At 30.9% G+C, this 21,722-nt stretch overlaps 1 protein-coding gene across 1 annotated transcript; it reads right to left on the bottom strand.

Moving 5' to 3' along the window:
- Window positions 1–343: 343 nt before the first annotated feature.
- Window positions 344–20,720, bottom strand: LOC134278067 (fibropellin-1-like). Its single transcript, XM_062760383.1, has 14 exons — window positions 20,663–20,720; window positions 20,344–20,445; window positions 18,836–18,946; window positions 16,629–16,739; window positions 14,491–14,601; window positions 10,369–10,479; window positions 8,363–8,473; window positions 6,505–6,615; window positions 5,765–5,875; window positions 3,826–3,936; window positions 2,850–2,929; window positions 1,311–1,443; window positions 780–955; window positions 344–495 (listed from the first exon to the last, which is right to left on the bottom strand). Exons 1-14 carry the CDS (start codon window positions 20,718–20,720, stop codon window positions 418–420), a joined length of 1,515 nt encoding a protein of 504 aa, XP_062616367.1. The 3' UTR covers window positions 344–417.
- Window positions 20,721–21,722: the final 1,002 nt, after the last annotated feature.

A 21,722-nucleotide genomic window follows, 5' to 3' on the forward strand; every position in this document is an offset into this window, starting at 1 on the left:
AACAACGCCCCATGGGGATCCGGTTTAGAATAAGTCCTCAGTACCCCTAGCTTGTCGTAAAAGGCGACTAAATGGGGTGGTCCTTCGGATGAGACCCCGTGTCACAGCAGGTGTGGCACGATAAAGATCCCTCCCTGCTCAAAGACCGTAAGTGCCGAGCAAAGGCCTAAATTTGCAGTTCCTCACCGGTAATGGTGGCGGCTCCATATCAGTGAAATATTCTGGAGAGGGACGTTAAACAGTACACAATAAGTAAATCATTTAATGCAACAACAAAAACGAACTTTATTAAAGAATGAATATTTTTATTTATAAGAAACAATTTTTGAAGTATATAGCCGAAAGAGGACAGATGAGTGGAATTTCTGGTGTCCCATTTTTGTCTACGTCATAATCTAATAGATCAGACTAAACACATCACAAAGGAGCAAGAATGACGTCATCAATAGCTACGTCTCCTCTTCTGGAGCTCCCTTTGGTGGCCTCTAGGACAATCTAATTATAGAATCAAAATATGACAGGAAATTAAAAGCTTTTTGTCCCTTGTAATATTTAATTTATCTTTACATGTATTGAGTCACGGTTTTATGGATATAACAAATCTTAATATTACGTTATTTTCAAATTTTGCTGAGTAAATGAAAATCATAGCACTGACGTATACATAAATAAATATCAATAGGCCTGATTAAAAAAAAAAACTAGAGTAGGTATTTGAGATTACGGTTATGAAGAAGATAATTATATCATTAAGAAAAGGATGTTGAAAGTTGACTTACTTTTGTGTCTGGATCCAGAGGGATTTGGAGTTCTACTTTGTGCCATTTATTCTTTTTATTTCCACTCACTGAAAAGTGAACGTTGTCTGCAGCTCCAGACTTGGACGTAAATATCGAAAATGTTCCCATTCCTTCGCCTTTCATGTGGTAATACAATGTCAGACGGTAGGTCTTACCTTCAAATTAATATAATTTTTTTATATATGTATATACATTTACATAATCTTGCTTTTGTCATTTTAAAAGGTAATCTTCGTCGTTTTTTTTTAAATTTATTTTCAATTTCAGATTTTGTTAAGTGTTTGTAAAACATTAAGTTCAAACTATGGCACCAGGCCTAAAAATATTTTAAGTTTGTTTAATTAAAATTAATATGATAATTGTAGTAATTTCTTATCAAATTATCTTACTCTTGAATTGAATTGATATAATTTGTGAGTCGTAGGGTGTCAGCTGTGGTTTATGGACTTTTTATTTCAATCAAATTCTTTAACAAGGCGAAAAACCAATTATCACTTAGAAAGAACTTACTTTCAAATTCAATGTCATCGGAGCTGCTTATGCAATACTTTTCTCCACTTTTGCCACATGATGCGTCAAAATAAAGATAATGCTCTCCTTTATAAGCTCCTTTTGGACCAGTTCCAGGCGTATTTGTTTTCCCCTGAAATATAATCTTGAAGGCTTATAAAATGTGATGTCACGTTTAATTAAGGAATGTTTTTAAGTTTTGTGTGAGTTATTGGTGTGTGAATCACACAGACTTGTCACGTAGGCATATTCCATGAAGCGCACTAGCGCTTCATGAAAAATATGCCTACGTGCAAGTCTGTGTGATTCTCACGCCAATAATTCAAACTAAACTTAAAAACATTCCTTATATTTACATTTTACATGTTTGGAAGCACCGAAAATATACTCAATATTTGAATTTATCGCTGCCCTATGTTATTATAATTTTACTAACGTGGCTGTAGCCCTATTGTGACGTCACGGTAACGCACGTTTCTCCGTGTATATTTCTACGCGTGATTATACACAAAAATGATTTTCAAATCAATTTCACAGTTAGCTTAGTAGAAAAATACAGCGAATGTAAATTTTTGCCAATATAAGTCCCCTTTCTTAAGCACAAAAGTGAATAAAAAAGTTTTGAATGCACATTTAACAAATACAGTAAAACACGGTTATAGCGAAGTCCTGGGGACCTGTGAGTTTAATTCCCTTTATCCGTAATTCGTTATATCCGTATGACGAATTCGTATCACCATATATAGCGAATTCGCAATATGCATGTTTTCCTTCAAGTGTTACTATTAAATATGTTAGGGAAGCAAATATTACAAAACATACCTTCGATAACTAAGGTTTTATTATGAATTGAATTTTATATACAAATACTGAGAGGAAATAAAGTTAGTTCAATTATTCAAATTTTGAAATCTTTGAAAGTTCGTTATAAAAGATGTACAATTCATTATATTTAACCTCAACGAGACTCAAAATCAGTTCGCTATATCCGTAAATTCGTTATATCAGAGTTCGTTATAACCGTAAAATATGACAAAGATTTGTTAAGAATTTTGCCGGGGACCCAGAAAAACTTCGTTATATCCGTGAATTCGCTATACCCGTGTTCGTTCTAAACGTGTTTTACTGTAAACATAAGAAGAACATAATATGGCAATGATTCCGTTCAATTTTGATCAGTCTTTTAAATATCTATCAAGTTTAATAAGAAGAGTATCAAACGTTTTTTTTTATAAATTCTTTAATATTGCAAAAGGTTTTTTTAGTCTATTTCAAGGCTAATGTGCTACAGATTTGATGATAGTTTACGTGACATAAAAATACGAATTTTGTAGCAGTGTATATCAGGAAAAAGGAAAGGTCAATCTCAATAAGAATACATGTACAGATGTTCATTTATTAAAGATAAGGGTAAAATGAAATTCAAAAATTAAAACAATGGCTTTTAATTTGAGCATTTGTGTCCACAAGATAAATCATCAAAACTTGCCTTTTAAAATGATCGTATTTTTAAGAAAAGTACAAAGTGTATTATCTCACCTTTCCTCTAAACCAGCAGCATTCCTGTGTATGAAGAAAACAGGAAGGTTCATTGTCTTCTTCAAATCCACAGGAACGATCTTAAAAAAAAGGATTTTTCCCTCCGAAATATTATCACAAGGCAAACAAAGTTTAACCACCCCTCTTCATATATCACAAAGCAAACTAAGTTTAACCAGTCCTCTACATATAACCACAAAGCAAACTACGTTTAACCAGTTCTCTACATTATACCACAAAGTAATCTAAGTTTAACCAGTTCTCTACATTATACCACAAAGTAATCTAAGTTTAACCACCCTTCTTCATATAACCACAAGGCAAACTAACTTTGACAGGTCCTTTTTCGACTCAGAATGAAAAATTAACTTTCATAGAACTTTTTTCGAATTAATTTATAAACTATTTCTTGGAAACATTGTTATATTTTTTATAGATAAAATGAGGGCTTTTATACAACATTTTTTCCCTATCAATAAATAAAGCTTTATTCAAAATTTCATCATTAAGAACAGACAGAAATACATGGAATAATAACACACCATGACGTTAAATACTAATTATTATCTTTTTATTAGCAATTCCAATCATTAAAACTATAAACAATTATTTGCATAATATTTTATTCGTGATTCGTCCGTTTAAAATCAATCTGCGATGATTAATTTTCACAAATAAGGAAAATATTCTTCAAAATAAATGATTCATGTAGATTATTATTTGAGAGTTAAATTCAGTAGGTTGCGAAACTTGCGATTATTTCTCGCACACGAATAAAAGATTTGCAGTTATTTTTCGCACACGAATAAAAGTTGGTTGTAACAGTATTAGTATGTCGGTACGTTTTTGGCTGATCGGTGTTCCTTAACAAAACAGAAAAAACATTGACTATATTCCTTTACACATCTTATAGACAATACAATTCATAAGTATTTCTTGAAAGATTTAATAATCGGTTTTGCTAGAAATAATTTACCTTCACATGTTGTACCCACCAAACCCGCTGGACAATTACAGGTAAAACCGTTTGCTCCACTGACACAAGTTCCTCCATTTTTACATGGTTCAGAAACACAATAATCGACAACTGAAATAGAAGTTAACATGAGACTAATATAACTGTAATATCTACACATACTAAAAAGGTTATCTTAAAGCTGTAAACATGTAGTAATTTTCGATAGACCTTCTCAGCAAAATTGTTCAATTTATCGTAAAGTTAAATGATGGCTGACGTTTTCACTCGACTTCCGGTTGAACCAGTTTTGTGGAACAATTTTAATCTTATTGTTTGCTGCTTACTTGATGACGTTGTTATCTTTAGTTAACATGTTTATGTTTGTCAATCTATGTGCAGCAATTTTTCGTGCGTGGGATGTATGAGCTTTTTATTGATTTATTTTTTACAGATTTCTCTAAAGGAACCCGCTGCAGACGCCATACTGTCTGCTTTTGTACGCACTTCTAGTGTGAAACGCCGCATACAGTGTAACTTTCTGATGAGTTTTTAAATAGTAAAAATGGAGAGAACTCAACTACAAAGAAAAAATTGAAATCTTTTTCTTCAAAAATTGAATAGACACGACTTTATCCTTTCTTTCAATTGGTCACACCTCAATAAACATTGTAGTTATTTACTAGGTTTAACAATAAGATTTCTTTATTTTTTCTATAGGACAGATGAGACGGTCCTCAATGATATATACTTTTTAAAGATTTTATCATTGAAGAATTACTACTTTAACATGTTTAACATAATTACTCTCAAAAAATCAGGGTATCTTACCGGGCGTTTTTGTGAGATACCAGAGGATGGCATTTCGTATAAAATCCTTTAGGAAAAAATACTTAGTTTGTCAAAATAACATGTTAAGAAAACAGAAATTGATTAGAATTTTTGTATATTTTTCAAACATTATGAAGATGTTCATTACAGATATTACAAGGCAAACAAAGATAAACCAACACTCTTCATATTTCACAAAGCAAACTAAGTTTAACCAGTCCTCTACATATAACCACAAGGCAAACTAAGTTTAACCAGTCCTCTACATATAGCCACAAGGCAAACTAAGTTTAACCACCCCTCTACATATAGCCACAAGGCAATTTGAGTTTAACCAGTCCTTTACATATAACCACAAGGCAATGAAAGTTTAACCACCCCTCTACATTATACCACAAAGTAATCTAAGTTTAACCACCCCTCTTCATATAACCACAAGGCAAACTAACTTTGACTGGTTCTTTTTCGACTCAGAATGAAAAATTAACTCGGAAGTTAGGTGGGCCCTTTTTTCATAGAACTTTTTTCAAATTAATTTTAAACTATTTCTTTGAAAAATCGTTATATTTTTTTTTTTGATAAAATGGGGGATTTTATACAACATTTTTTCCCTATCAATAAATAAAACTTTATTCAAAATGTTCATCATTAAGAACAGACAGAAATACAAGGAATAATAACACACCATGACATTAAATACTAATTATTATCTCTTTCTTAACAATTCCAATCTTTAAAACTATAAAGCAACTTTTAATTGCATAATATTTTATTCGTGATTCGTCCGTTTAAAATCAATCTGCGATGATTAATTTTCACAAAAAAAGGAAAAATATTCTTCAAAATAAATGATTCATGTAGATTAATACTTGAGAGTTAAATTCAGTAGGTTGCGAAACGTGCGATTATTTCTCGCACACGAATAAAAGATTTGCAGTTATTTTTCACACACGAATAAAAGTTGGTTTTAACAGTATTAGTATGTCGGTACGTTTTTGGCTGATCGGTGTTCCTTAACAAAACAGAAAAAAAAACCACTGACTATATTCCTTTACAAATCTTATCGACAATACAATTCATAAGTATTTCTTGAAAGATTTGATAATCAGTTTTGCTAGAAATAATTTACCTTCACATGTTGTACCCACCAAACCCGCTGGACAATTACAGGTAAAACCGTTTGTTCCACTGATACAGGTTCCTCCATTTATACAGGGATCAGAAACACAATAATCGACGACTGAAATAGAAGTTAACATGAGACTAATATAACTGTAATATCTACACAAACTAAAAAAGTCATCTTAAAGCTGTAAACATGTAGTAAATTTTTGATAGACCTTCTTAGCAAAATTGTTCAATTTATGGTAAAGTTAAATGATGGCTGACGTTTTCACTCAACTTCCGGTTGAACCAGTTTTGTGGAACAATTTTAATCTTATTATTTGCTGCTTACTTGATGCCGTTGTTATATTTAGTTAACATGTTTATGTTTGTTAATCTATGTACAGAATTTTTCGTCAGTGGGATCTATCAGATTTTTTTTATTGATTAATTTTCACAAATAAGGAAAATATTCTTCAAAATAAATGATTCATGTAGATTTATACTTGAGAGTTAAATTCAGTAGGTTGCGAAACTTGCAATTATTTCTCGCACACAAATAAAAGATTTGCAGTTATTTTTCGCACACGAATAAAAGTTGGTTGTAGCAGTACTAGTATGTAGGTACGTTTTTGGCTGATCGGTGTTCCTTAGCAAAACAGAAAAAAAACCACTATCTATATTCCTTTACACATCTTATCGACAATACAATTCATAAGTATTTCTTGAAAGATTTGATAATCAGTTTTGCTAGAAATAATTTACCTTCACATGTTGTACCCACCAAACCCGCTGGACAATTACAGGTAAAACCGTTTGTTCCACTGATACAGGTTCCTCCATTTATACAGGGATCAGAAACACAATAATCGACAACTGAAATAGAAGTTAACATGAGACTAATATAACTGTAATATCTACACATACTAAAAAGGTTATCTTAATGCTGTAAACATGTAGTTCATTTTTGATAGACCTTCTCAGCAAAATTGTTCAATTTATCGAAAAAGTTAAATGATGGCTGACGTTTTCACTCGACTTCCGGTTGAACCACTTTTGTGGAACAATTTTAAACTTATTGTTTACTGCTTACTTGATGACGTTGTTATCTTCAGTTAACATGTTTATGTTTGTCAATCTATGTGCGGCAATTTGTCGTGCGTGGGATGTATGAGCTTTTTATTGATTTATTTTTTTACAGATTTCTCTAAAGGAACCCCCTGCAGACGCCATACTGTCTGCTTTTGTACGCACTTCTAGTGTGAAACGCCGCATACAGTGAAACTTTCTGATGAGTTTTTAAATAGTAAAAATGGAGAGAACTCAAATACAAAGGAAAATTGAAATCTTTTTCTTCAAAAATTGAATAGACACGACTTTATCTTTTCTTTCAATTGGTCACACCTCAATACGCATTGTAGTTATTTACTAGGTTTAACAATAAGATTTCTTTATTTTTTCTATAGGACAGATGAGACGGTCCTCAATAATATATACTTTTTCCAAGATTTTATCATTGAAGAATTACTACTTTAACATGTTTAACATGTTAACCCTCAAAAAATCACGGTACATTACCGGGCGTTTTTGTGAGATACCAGAGGATGGCATTTCGTATAAAATCCTTTAGGAAAAAATACTTAGTTTGTCAAAATAACATGTTAAGAAAACAGAAATTGATTAGAATTTTTGTATATTTTTCAAACATTATGAAGATGTTCATTACAGATATTACAAGGCAAACAAAGATAAACCAACACTCTTCATATTTCACAAAGCAAACTAAGTTTAACCAGTCCTCTACATATAACCACAAGGCAATTTAAGTTTAACCAGTCCTTTACATATAACCACAAGGCAATCTTAGTTTAACCACCCCTCTACATTATACCACAAAGTAATCTAAGTTTAACCACCCCTCTTCATATAACCACAAGGCAAACTAACTTTGACTGGTTCTTTTTCGACTCAGAATGAAAAATTAACTCGGAAGTTAGGTGGGCCCTTTTTTCATAGAACTTTTTTCAATTAATTTATAAACTATTTCTTGGAAACATTGTTATATTTTTTATAGATAAAATGAGGGCTTTTATACAACATTTTTTTCCCTATCAATAAATAAAGCTTTATTCAAAGTTTCATCATTAAGAACAGACAAAATACATGGAATAATAACACACCATGACGTTAAATACTAATTATTATCTTTTTCTTAGCAATTCCAATCATTAAAATTACAAAGAAACTATTATTTGCATAATATTTTATTCGTGATTTGTCCGTTTAAAATCAATCTGCGATGATTAATTTTCACAAAAAAAAAGAAAAATATTCTTCAAAATAAATGATTCATGTAGATTAATACTTGAGAGTTAAATTCAGTAGGTTGCGAAACTTGCGATTATTTCTCGCACAAGAATAAAAGATTTGCAGTTATTTTTCGCACACGAATAAAAGTTGGTTGTAGCAGTACTAGTATGTCGGTACGTTTTTGGCTGCTCGGTGTTCCTTAACAAAACAGAAAAAAAACACTGACTATTTTCCTTTACACATCTTATCAACAATACAATTCAAAAGTATTTCTTGAAAGATTTGATAATCAGTTTTGCTAGAAATAATTTACCTTCACATGTTGTACCCACCAAACCCGCTGGACAATTACAGGTAAAACCGTTTGTTCCACTGATACAGGTTCCTCCATTTTTACAGGGATCAGAAGCACAATAATCGACGACTGAAATAGAAGTTAACATGAGACTAATATAACTGTAATATCTACACAAACTAAAAAGGTCATCTTAAAGCTGTAAACATTTAGTTAATTTTTGATAGAACTTCTTAGCAAAATTGTTCAATTTATCGTAAAGTTAAATAATGGCTGACGTTTTCACTCGACTTCCGGTTGAACCACTTTTGTGGAACAATTTTAATCTTATTGTTTGCTGCTTACTTGATGGCGTTGTTATCTTCAGTTAACATTTTTATGTTTGTTAATCTATGTGCAGTAATTTTTCGTGAGTGGGATCTATAAGATTTTTTTTTTTACAGATTTCTCTAAAGAAACACTCTGCAGACGCAATACTGTCTGCTTTGTACGCATTTCTAGCGTGAAAGGCCGCATACGGTGTAACTTTCTGATGAGTTTTTAGATAGTAAAAATGGAGAAAACTCAACTATAAAGAAAAAATTGAAATCTTTTTCTTCAAAAATTGAATAGACACGACTTTATCTTTTCTTTCAATTGGTCACACTTCAATAAACATTGTAGTAATTTACTAGGTTTAACAATAAGATTTCTTTATTTTTTCTATAGGACAGACGAGACGGTCCTCAATAATATATACTTTTTGTAAGATTTTATCATTGAAGAATTACTACTTTAACATGTTTAACATGTTTACTCTAAAAAGATCACGGTACCTTACCGGGCGTTTTTGTGAGATACCAGAGGATGGCATTTCGTATAAAATCCTTTAGGAAAAAATACTTAGTTTGTCAAAATAACATGTTAAGAAAACAGAAATTGATTAGAAATTTTGTATATTTTTCAAACATTATGAAGATGTTCATTACAGATATTACAAAGCAAACAAAGTTTAACCAAACACTCTTCATATTTCACGAAGCAAACTAAGTTTAACCAGTCCTCTACATATAACCACAAGGCAATCTAAGTTTAACCAGTCCTCTAGATATAACCACAAAGTAATCTAAGTTTAAGCAGTCCTCTACATTATACCACAAAGTAATCTAAGCTTAACCAGTCCTCTACATTATACCACAAACTAATCTAAGTTTAACCAGTCCTTTACATTATACCACAAAGTAATCTAAGTTTAAGCAGTCCTCTACATTATACCACAAAGTAATCTAATTTAAGCAGTCCTCTGCATTAAAACAAAGTAATCTAAGTTTAACCACCCCTCTTCATATAACCACAAGGCAAACTAACTTTGACTGGTTCTTTTTCGACTCAGAATGAAAAATTAACTCGGAAGTTAGGTGGGCCCTTTTTTCATAGAGCTTTTTTCAAATTAATTTATAAAATATTTCTTGGAAAAATCGTTATATTTTTTTTGTAAAATCGGGGCTTTTATACAACATTTTCTTTTCCTATCAATAAATAAACCTTTATTCAAAATGTTCATCATTAAGAACAGACAGAAATACATGGAATTATAACACACCATGACCTTAAAAACTAATTATTATCTCTTTCTTAACAATTGCAATCTTTAAAACTATAAAGCAACTTTTAATTGCATAATATTTTATTCGTGATTCGTCCGTTTAAAATCAATCTGCGATGATTAATTTTCACAAAAAAAGGAAAAATATTCTTCAAAATAAATTATTCTTGTAGATTAATATTTGAGAGTTAAATTCAGTAGGTTGCGAAACGTGCGATTATTACTCCCACACGAATAAAAGATTTGCAGTTATTTTTCTCACACGAATAAAAGTTGGTTGTAGCAGTACTAGTATGTCGGTACGTTTTTGGCTGATCGGTGTTCCTTAACAAAACAGAAAAAAAACACTGACTATATTCCTTTACACATCTTATCAACAATACAATTCATAAATATTTCTTGAAAGATTTGATAATCAGTTTTGCTAGAAATAATTTACCTTCACATGTTGTACCCACCAAACCCGCTGGACAATTACAGGTAAAACCGTTTGTTCCACTGATACAGGTTCCTCCGTTTTTACAGGGCCCAGAAACACAATAATCGACGACTGAAATAGAAGTTAACATGTACGAAAGCCCAGAAGGCTCATTCGAGATTCAAGTTTCGAAATACGAGATTCAAAATTCGAGATTCGAAATTCGAGTTTCGAGATTCAAGATCCAGATTAACCAATCAAAAGGCTCATTCGAGATTCGAGTTTCGAAATACGAGATTCGAAATTCGAGTTTCGAGATTCAAAATCCAGATTAACTAATCAAATACGGGTTCAACATTTGATTACTTCCCTTTATTACGTTTTATCTATCAATAAATCGTTTAATATATTTATAACAAATGAGTCATTTGAATAAATTACAATACAAGAAAGAGTGTTATATATATTAGAAGGAAAGTTAAATAATCATTTGATTTTTGACCAGCAAGATATACTTCAATTTATATTATGACTTCTTAAATATTAAATAGAATACATATATCAGGAATATATATATTTTTGCATTGTCTACTGTATATAAACGGTTGCTGACATAATAATACAGTTATAAATAGTGTCTAAAGATTAACAAAATCCGCACCCCTACCGGCAACACCTGCCAATTTTTTCCGACACTGAAAATGTTACTTTAAAACTTTGAAAGGCAATGTAGTCTTGATAAATAAAAACCGCGCTCGTTTTCCTAATAGAGGGAATACATTGAAATAAAGTTTTCAATTACTTATGTTCATCTAAGGCTTTGATTTCTTGAACTAATTAACAATTATATATACAATACAGATTGCAAATATTAATTAGAATAAATGCAGCATTCATTTTATCTGATATCAAACAGTAGATTAGTCTAAATTAGCTGCAGAACTATAGCGTTATGGTCAAAGACTAAAATATACTCGGTTTTTATTTATCAAGGCTACAAGGATTTTGTTAATCTTTAGTCACTATTTATAACTTTATTATTATGTCAACAATCCTTTATATATAGTAGACAATGCAAAAATATATATATTCCTGATTATGTATTCCATTTAATATTAAGAAGTAATAATATAAATTGAAGTATATCTTGCTGATCAAAAATCAAATGATTATTTAACTTTCTTTCTAATATATATAACACTCTTTCTTGCATTGTAATTTATTCAAATGACTCATTTGTTATAAATATATTAAACGATTTATTGATAGATTAAACATAATAAAGGGGAGTAATCAATGTTGAACCCGCATTTGATTGGTTAATCTGGATCTTGAATCTCGAAACTCGAATTTCGAATCTCGAATTTCGAACCTCGAATCTCGAATGAGCCTTTTGATTGGTTAATCTGGATCTTGAATCTCGAAACTCGAATTTCGAATCTCGAATTTTGAATCTCGTATTTCGAAACTTGAATCTCGAATGAGCCTTCTGGGCTTTCGTAAACATGAGACTAATATAACTGTAATATCTACACATACTAAAAAGGTTATCTTAATGCTGTAAACATGTAGTTCATTTTTGATAGACCTTCTCAGCAAAATTGTTCAATTTATCGAAAAAGTTAAATGATGGCTGACGTTTTCACTCGACTTCCGGTTGAACCAGTTTTGTGGAACAATTTTAAACTTATTGTTTACTGCTTACTTGATGACGTTGTTATCTTCAGTTAACATGTTTATGTTTGTCAATCTATGTGCGGCAATTTGTCGTGCATGGGATGTATGAGCTTTTTATTGATTTATTTTTTACACATTTCTCTAAAGGAACCCCCTGCAGACGCCGTACTGTCTGCTTTTGTACGCACTTCTAGTGTGAAACGCCGCATACAGTGAAACTTTCTGATGAGTTTTTAAATAGTAAAAATGGAGAGAACTCAAATACAAAGAAAAATTGAAATCTTTTTCTTCAAAAATTGAATAGACACGACTTTATCTTTTCTTTCAATTGGTCACACCTCAATAAGCATTGTAGTTATTTACTAGGTTTAACAATAAGATTTCTTTATTTTTTCTATAGGACAGATGAGACGGTCCTCAATAATATATACTTTTTCCAAGATTTTATCATTGAAGAATTACTACTTTAACATGTTTAACATGTTAACTCTCAAAAATTCACGGTACATTATCGGGCGTTTTTGTGAGATACCAGAGGATGGCATTTCGTATAAAATCCTTTAGGAAAAAATACTTAGTTTGTCAAAATAACATGTTAAGAAAACAGAAATTGATTAGAATTTTTGTATATTTTTCAAACATTATGAAGATGTTCATTACAGATATTACAAGGCAAACAAAGATAAACCAACACTCTTCATATTTCACAAAGCAAACTAAATTTAACCAGTCCTCTACATATAGCCACAAGGCAATTTGAGTTTAACCAGTCCTCTACATATAACCACAAGGCAATGAAAGTTTAACCACCCCTCTACATTATACCACAAAGTAATCTAAGTTTAACCACCCCTCTTCATATAACCACAAGGCAAACTAACTTTGACTGGTTCTTTTTCGACTCAGAATGAAAAATTAACTCGGAAGTTAGGTGGGCCCTTTTTTCATAGAACATTTTTCAAATTGATTTTAAACTATTTCTTGGAAAGATCGTTATATTTTTTTGTAAAATCGGGGCTTTTATACAACATTTTCTTTTCCTATCAATAAATAAAACTTTATTCAAAATGTTCATCATTAAGAACAGACAGAAATACAAGGAATAATAACACACCATGACATTAAATACTAATTATTATCTCTTTCTTAACAATTCCAATCTTTAAAACTATAAAGCAACTTTTATTTGCATAATATTTTATTCGTGATTCGTCCGTTTAAAATCAATCTGCGATGATAAATTTTCACAAAAAAAGGAAAAATATTCTTCAAAATAAATGATTCATGTAGGTTAATATTTGAGAGTTAAATTCAGTTGGTTGCGAAACGTGCGATTATTTCTCGCACACGAATAAAAGATTTGCAGTTATTTTGCACACACGAATAAAAGTTGGTTGTAAGTTTGTAAAAATAACATGTTAAGAAAACAGAAACTTATTGGAATTTTTGTATATTTTTCAAACATTATGAAAATGTTCATTACAGATATTACAAGGCAAACAAAGTTTAAACAACACCCTTCATATTTCACAAAGAAAACTAAGTTTAACCAGTCCTCTACATATAACCACAAGACAAACTAAGTTTAACCAGTCCTCTACATATAACCACGAGGCAATTTAAATTTAACCAGTCCTCTACATATAACTATAAGGCAATCTAAGTTTAACCATCCCTCTACATTATACCACAAAGTTATCTAAGTTTGACCACCCCTCTACATTATACCACAAAGCAAACTAAGTTTAAACAGTCCTCTACATATAACCACAAGGCAAACTAACTTTGACTGGTTCTTTTTCGACTCAGAATGAAAAATTAACTCGGAAGCTAGGTGGGCCCTTTTTTCATACAACTTTTTTCAAATTAATTTTAAACTATTTCTTGGAAAAATCGTTATATTTTTTTTTTTTGTAAAATGGGGGCTTTTATAAAACATTTTTTTTTTCCCTATCAATAAATAAAACTTTATTCAAAATGTTCATCATTAAGAACACATAGAAATACAAGGAATAATAACACACCATGACATTAAATACTAATCATTATCTCTTTCTTAACAATTCCAATCTTTAAAACTATAAATCAACTTTTATTTGCATAATATTTTATTCGTGAATCGTCCGTTTAAAATCAATCTGCGATGATTAATTTTCACAAAAAAAGGTAAAATATTCTTCAAAATAAATTATTCTTGTAGATTAATATTTGAGAGTTAAATTCAGTAGGTTGCGAAACGTGCGATTATTACTCCCACACGAATAAAAGATTTGCAGTTATTTTTCTCACACGAATAAAAGTTGGTTGTAGCAGTACTAGTATGTCGGTACGTTTTTGGCTGATCGGTGTTCCTTAACAAAACAGGAAAAAAACACTGACTATATTCCTTTACACATCTTATCGACAATACAATTCATAAGTATCTCTTGAAAGATTTGATAATCAGTTTTGCTAGAAATAATTTACCTTCACATGTTGTACCCACCAAACCCGCTGGACAATTACAGGTAAAACCGTTTGTTCCACTAATACAGGTTCCTCCGTTTTTACAGGGCCCAGAAACACAATAATCGACGACTGAAATAGAAGTTAACATGAGACTAATATAACTGTAATATCTACACATACTAAAAAGGTTATCTTAATGCTGTAAACATGTAGTTCATTTTTGATAGACCTTCTCAGCAAAATTGTTCAATTTATCGAAAAAGTTAAATGATGGTTGACGTTTTCACTCGACTTCCGGTTGAACCACTTTTGTGGAACAATTTTAAACTTATTGTTTACTGCTTACTTGATGACGTTGTTATCTTCAGTTAACATGTTTATGTTTGTCAATCTATGTGCGGCAATTTGTCGTGAGTGGGATGTATGAGCTTTTTATTGATTTATTTTTTACAGATTTCTCTAAAGGAACCCCCTGCAGACGCCATACTGTCTGATTTTGTACGCACTTCTAGTGTGAAACGCCGCATACAGTGAAACTTTCTGATGAGTTTTTAAATAGTAAAAATGGAGAGAACTCAAATACAAAGAAAAATTCAAATCTTTTTCTTCAAAAATTGAATAGACACGACTTTATCTTTTCTTTCAATTGGTCACACCTCAATAAGCATTGTAGTTATTTACTAGGTTTAACAATAAGATTTCTTTATTTTTTCTATAGGACAGATGAGACGGTCCTCAATAATATATACTTTTTCCAAGATTTTATCATTGAAGAATTACTACTTTAACATGTTTAACATGTTAACTCTCAAAAAATCACGGTACATTACCGGGCGTTTTTGTGAGATACCAGAGGATGGCATTTCGTATAAAATCCTTTAGGAAAAAATACTTAGTTTGTCAAAATAACATGTTAAGAAAACAGAAATTGATTACAATTTTTGTATATTTTTCAAACATTATGAAGATGTTCATTACAGATATTACAAGGCAAACAAAGATAAACCAACACCCTTCATATTTCACAAAGCAAACTAAGTTTAACCAGTCCTCTACATTATACCACAAGGCAAACTAAGTTTAACCACCCCTCTACATTATACCACAAGGCAAACTAAGTTTAACCACCCCTCTACATTATACCACGAGGCAATTTAAGTTTAACCAGTCCTCTACATATAACCACAAGGCAAACTAAGTTTAACCAGTCCTCTACATTATACCACAAAGTAATCTAAGTTTAAGCAGTTCTCTACATTATACCACAAAGTAATCTAAGTTTAACCACCCCTCTACATATAACCACAAGGCAAACTAAGTTTAACCACCCCTCTACATATAGCCACAAGGCAATTTGAGTTTAACCAGTCCTTTACATATAACCACAAGGCAATGAAAGTTTAACCACCCCTCTACATTATACCACAAAGTAATCTAAGTTTAACCACCCCTCTTCATATAACCACAAGGCAAACTAACTTTGACTGGTTCTTTTTCGACTCAGAATGAAAAATTAACTCGGAAGTTAGGTGGGCCCTTTTTTCATAGAACTTTTTTCAAATTAATTTTAAACTATTTCTTGGAAAAATCGTTATATTTTTTATAGATTAAATGGGGGCTTTTATACAACATTTTCTTTTCCTATCAATAAATAAAACTTTATTCAAAATGTTCATCATTAAGAACACATAGAAATACAAGGAATAATAACACACCATGACATTAAATACTAATTATTATCTTTTTCTTAACAATTCCAATCTTTAAAACTATAAACCAACTTTTAATTGCATAATATTTTATTCGTGATTCGTCCGTTTAAAATCAATCTGCGATGATTAATTTTCACAAAAAAAGGAAAAATATTCTTCAAAATAAATGATTCATGTAGATTAATATTTGAGAGTTAAATTCAGTAGGTTGCGAAACTTGCGATTATTTCTCGCACACGAATAAAAAATTTGCAGTTATTTTTCGCACATGAATAAAACTTGGTTGTAACAGTATTAGTATGTCGGTACGTTTTTGGCTGATCGGTGTTCCTTAACAAAACAGAAAAAAACACTATCTATATTCCTTTATACATCTTATCGAAAATACAATTTATAAGTATTTCTTGAAAAATTTGATAATCAGTTTTGCTATAAATAATTTACCTTCACATGTTGTACCCACCAAACCCGCTGGACAATTACAGGTAAAACCGTTTGTTCCACTGATACAGGTTCCTCCATTGATACAGGGATCAGAAACACAATAATCGACGACTGAAATAGAAGTTAACATGAGACTAATATAACTGTAATATCTACACAAACTAAAAAAGGCATCTTAAAGCTGTAAAAATGTAGTTAATTTTTGATAGACCTTCTTAGCAAAATTGTTCAATTTATCGTAAAGTTAAATGATGACTGACGTTTTCACTCGACTTCCGGTTGAACCAGTTTAGTGGAACAATTTTAATCTTATTGTTTGCTGCTTACTTGATGCCATTGTTATCTTTAGTTAACATGTTTATGTTTGTTAATCTATGTGCAGCAATTTTTCGTGAGTGGGATCTATAAGATTTTTTTTTTACAGATTTCTCTAAAAAAACACTTTGCAGACGCCATACTGTCTGCTTTTGTACGCATTTCTAGCGTGAAACGCCGCATACGGTGTAACTTTCTGATGAGTTTTTAAATAGTAAAAATGGAGAGAACTCAACTACAAAGAAAAAATTGAAATCTTTTTCTTCAAAAATTGAATAGACACGACTTTATCTTTTCTTTCAATTGGCCACACTTCAATAAACATTGTAGTTATTTACTAGGTTTAACAATAAGATTTCTTTATTTTTTCTATAGGACAGACGAGACGGTCCTCAATAATATATACTTTTTCCAAGATTTTATCATTGAAGAATTACTACTTTAACATGTTTAACATAATTACTCTCAAAAAATCAGGGTATCTTACCGGGCGTTTTTGTGAGATACCAGAGGATGGCATTTCGTATAAAATCCTTTAGGAAAAAATACTTAGTTTGTCAAAATAACATGTTAAGAAAACAGAAATTGATTAGAGTTTTTGTATATTTTTCAAACATTATGAAGATGTTCATTACAGATATTACAAGGCAAACAAAGTTTAACCAAACACTCTTCATATTTCACAAAGCAAACTAAGTTTAACCAGTCCTCTACATATAACCACAAGGCAATCTAAGTTTAACCAGTCCTCTGCATATAACCACAAGGCAATCTAAGTTTAACCACCCCTCTACATTATACCACAAAGTAATCTAAGTTAAATCACCCCTCTACATTATACCACAAAGTAATCTAAGTTTGACCACCATTCTACATTATACCACAAAGTAATCTAAGTTTAAACAGTCCTCTACATATAACCACCAGGCAAACTAAGTTTAACCAGTCCTCTACATTATACCACAAAGTAATCTAAGTTTAAGAAATCTTCTACATTATACCACAAAGTAATCTAAGCTTAACCAGTCCTCTACATTATACCACAAACTAATCTAAGTTTAAGCAGTCCTCTACATTATACCACAAAGTAATCTAAGTTTAAGCAGTCCTCTACATTATACCACAAAGTAATCTAAGTTTAAGCAGTCCTCAGCATTATACCACAAAGTAATCTAAGTTTAACCACCCCTCTTCATATAACCACAAGGCAAACTAACTTTGACTGGTTCTTTTTCGACTCAGAATGAAAAATTAACTCGGAAGTTAGGTAGGCCCTTTTTTCATAGAACTTTTTTCAAATTAATTTATAAACTATTTCTTGGAAAAATCGTTATATTTTTTTGATAAAATGGGGGCTTTTATACAACTTTTTTTTTTCCTATCAATAAATAAAACTTTATTCAAACTGTTCATCATTAAGAACAGACAGAATACAAGGAATAATAACACACCATGACATTAAATACTCATTATTATCTTTTTCTTAACAATTCCAATCTTTAAAACTATAAACCAACTTTTATTTGCATAATATTTTATTCGTGATTCGTCCGTTTAAAATCAATCTGCAATGATTAATTTTCACAAAAAAGGAAAAATATTCTTCAAAATAAATTATTCATGTAAATTAATATTTGAGAGTTAAATTCAGTAGGTTGCAAAACTTGCGATTATTTCTCGCACACGAATAAAAAATTTGCAGTTATTTTTCGCACACGAATAAAAGTTGGTTGTAACAGTACTAGTATGTCGGTACGATTTTGGCTGATTGGTGTTCCTTAACAAAACAGAAAAAAAACACTGACTATATTCCTTTACACATCTTATCGATAATACAATTCATAAGTATTTCTTGAAAGATTTGATAATCGGTTTTGCTAGAAATAATTTACCTTCACATGTTGTACCCACCAAACCCGCTGGACAATTACAGGTAAAACCGTTTGTTCCACTGATGCAGGTTCCTCCGTTCATACAGGGATCAGAAACACAATAATCGACGACTGAAATAGAAGTTTAGATGAGACTAATATAACTGTAATATCTACACATACTAAAAAGGTTATTTTAAAGCTGTAAACATGTAGTTAATTTCCGATAGACCTTCTCAGCAAAATTGTTCAATTTATCGTAAAGTTAAATGATGGCTTACGTTTTCACTCGACTTCCGGTTGAACCAGTTTTGAGGAACAATTTTAATCTTATTGTTTGCTGCTTACTTGATGATGTTGTTATTTTTAGTTAACATGTTTATGTTTGTAAATGTATGTGCAGCAATTTTTTGTGTGTGGGATGTATAAGCTTTTTATTGTTTTATTTTTTACAGACCCCCTGCAGACGCCATATTGTCTGCTTTTGTACGCACTTCTAGTGTGAAACGCCGCATACAGTGTAACTTTCTGATGAGTTTTTAAATAGTAAAAATGGAGAGAACTCAAATACAAAGAAAAAATTGAAATCTTTTTCTTCAAAAATTGAATAGACACGACTTTATCTTTTCTATGAATTGGTCACACCTCAATAAACATTGTAGTTATTTATTAGGTTTGACAATAAGAGTCCTTTATCTTTTGTATAGGACAGACGAGACGGTCCTCAATCATATATACTTTTTCTAAGATTTTATCATTGATGAATTACTACTTTAACATGTTTAACATGTTTACTCTAAAAAAATCACGGTACCTTACCGGGCGTTTTTGTGAGATACCAGAGGATGGCATTTCGTATAAAATCCTTTAGGAAAAAATTCTTAGTTTTTCAAAATAACATGTTAAGAAAACAGAAATTGATTAGAATTTTTGTATATTTTTCAAACATTATGAAGATGTTCATTACATATGTTTGGAAAACGTATTATCCGACATTAAAGTAACATATTTATAATTTATATTAAATGCATCATGAACAGATTTTTAAAAGTAAAATATTAATTCTCTTAGGTGGTGCGTTAGCAATTTTGTCTGCTGTATAGATTTTATCCGTATATTTATCCTTTGAACTAAATATTTAACAATATAATTTGTAAATAATCTTTGATTTCTTCTGTGCAAAAGAAAATAAATACAAGCACAGAGAAAATATTGACTTTAGACCATTTCGACATTTTAAACATTGACATTCATGTTGCCAAGTTTCCTTAATAAAACAGATAAAATTATGAAAAATATGTGCATTTATCTCTTCTGATTCCTTGTTTTGTTGCTTGTGTTAACCTTTTTTCTGCTTAAACAAGTAATCTTTTAAATTTAAAGTAAACATTTAAAAAAAAAAATACAAAGTATAAGAATTAAGACAGAGAGAGAGAAGGAGAGACAGAGAGGAAGGAGAGCATGGGGAGAGAGAAAGAGAGGAGAAATAGAAATACCATAATCGTATCGAATACATAAAAATCACTTACTTTCACAGAGCACTCCGGAGAATCCAGGTTGGCATATGCAAGAATTTACGTCAAAACCAACGAATATCCCTCCATTTTTACATTCAGGATCACTACAGCTTGCTGAAAAATAAAGCGAATTATTAAAATTAAAATTAAAGGAGGCTGGGGGTCAACAAATTAACCATAAAAAATTGAATTTTAAGATGTAAAAGTTCAAGCTTTAAACTATTATTTGCAAAGAAAAAAATATTATTTAGTTTTTAGATATGATCATTTTGGTTTATTTCTATAAAAACTCTTCTTCAAAAGAAGATTAAAATAGTCTTTTCCTCCTTACATGTAACCATAGAGGAGACTAGCAACATTGCATCATCATTAAATCGTCTAAAACCCATGCCACTGAAAACTGCCTCAGTTATGTTGCATATGTTACATATCATTGAGATATTACTGTATTTCAATATTAAATGATCAGACAATCTTTTTTTTCTGTTTTAAGCACTTTGTCCTCAGTTAGATGTATCGACAAAATCTACCTAAACAGAGATTTAAAAAATATTTTTAGTAAGAATGTCAATCTTAATATTGTTTATCTAACTTTGTTCAGGAAAAAAACTGAGAACAAATATTATTTACATTATACCGACTGCAATGTTATAAAGGAATTTTTTTCCTTCAAAAGATCAATCATAATTTATTTACAACTCTGTACATCTTAGAGATAAAAAATTACAGGGCTTATTTCCCCTCAAAACTGATACAGGTTAGTAATTCAAAGTAAAATCAACACCTTTAATGATAGCAAGACTGAAAAGGGATAACAGCCCCCCCCCCCCCCCCCCCCAAAAAAAGCACCGAAACAAAAAATCCAACAATTAAAAGGAAAAGCATCGTGATAGTAAAACTTTAGGTAGCTCTCCCCCCCCCCCCCCCCTTGAAGAAAATCCATGATACAGTATTTATGAATCACTTGATTAAAATAGCCAAATCTACTCAATTTTCTCTCAAGAAATAACATAGAATTTCGAAGCAAAGGCGTTCTCCCCGGGGTAAATTTCACGAAAAGGAATATAAATGAAACGATGCTTTATATGAACAGTGTCAGTATAATTTAAGAGAGGAAATTAACCCCGTGGATCTTTGCTATATCTAAATTGCTGCGAGTCATAAATATTGTATCAGTGATTTTCTTTTAGGGAGTTTACCACGAGGAGTCTTCCTCGTTTTAACACAATTATGAATGAACAATTTATTATGGTTTTTCTTTTAATTGAGAATAAGATTTCATTTTTATCTCTGTACATGAAACATTGCATACCCCCACCTAAAAAAAAAAAAAAAAAAAAAAAAAAAAAACACGCTCGCCATATGACTAAAACTATGACGACTCGGCTAAA

Source organism: Saccostrea cucullata, unplaced genomic scaffold, assembly GCF_032062105.1.
Source record: "Saccostrea cucullata isolate Sc308-1 unplaced genomic scaffold, CSIRO_AGI_Scuc_v1 ctg1194, whole genome shotgun sequence".
NCBI lineage: Eukaryota > Metazoa > Mollusca > Bivalvia > Ostreida > Ostreidae > Saccostrea > Saccostrea cuccullata.

Coding starts and splice junctions, on each gene's coding strand:
- LOC134278067 (XM_062760383.1), bottom strand. CDS start 20,720: ATGGGTTTTAGACGATTTAATGATGATGCAATGTTGCTAGTCTCCTCT. Junction 1,444..2,849: donor GCTGCTGGTTTAGAGGAAAG/GTGAGATAATAC, acceptor ATTATATTTCAG/GGGAAAACAAATACGCCTGG. Junction 956..1,310: donor CGATGACATTGAATTTGAAA/GTAAGTTCTTTC, acceptor ATTAATTTGAAG/GTAAGACCTACCGTCTGACA.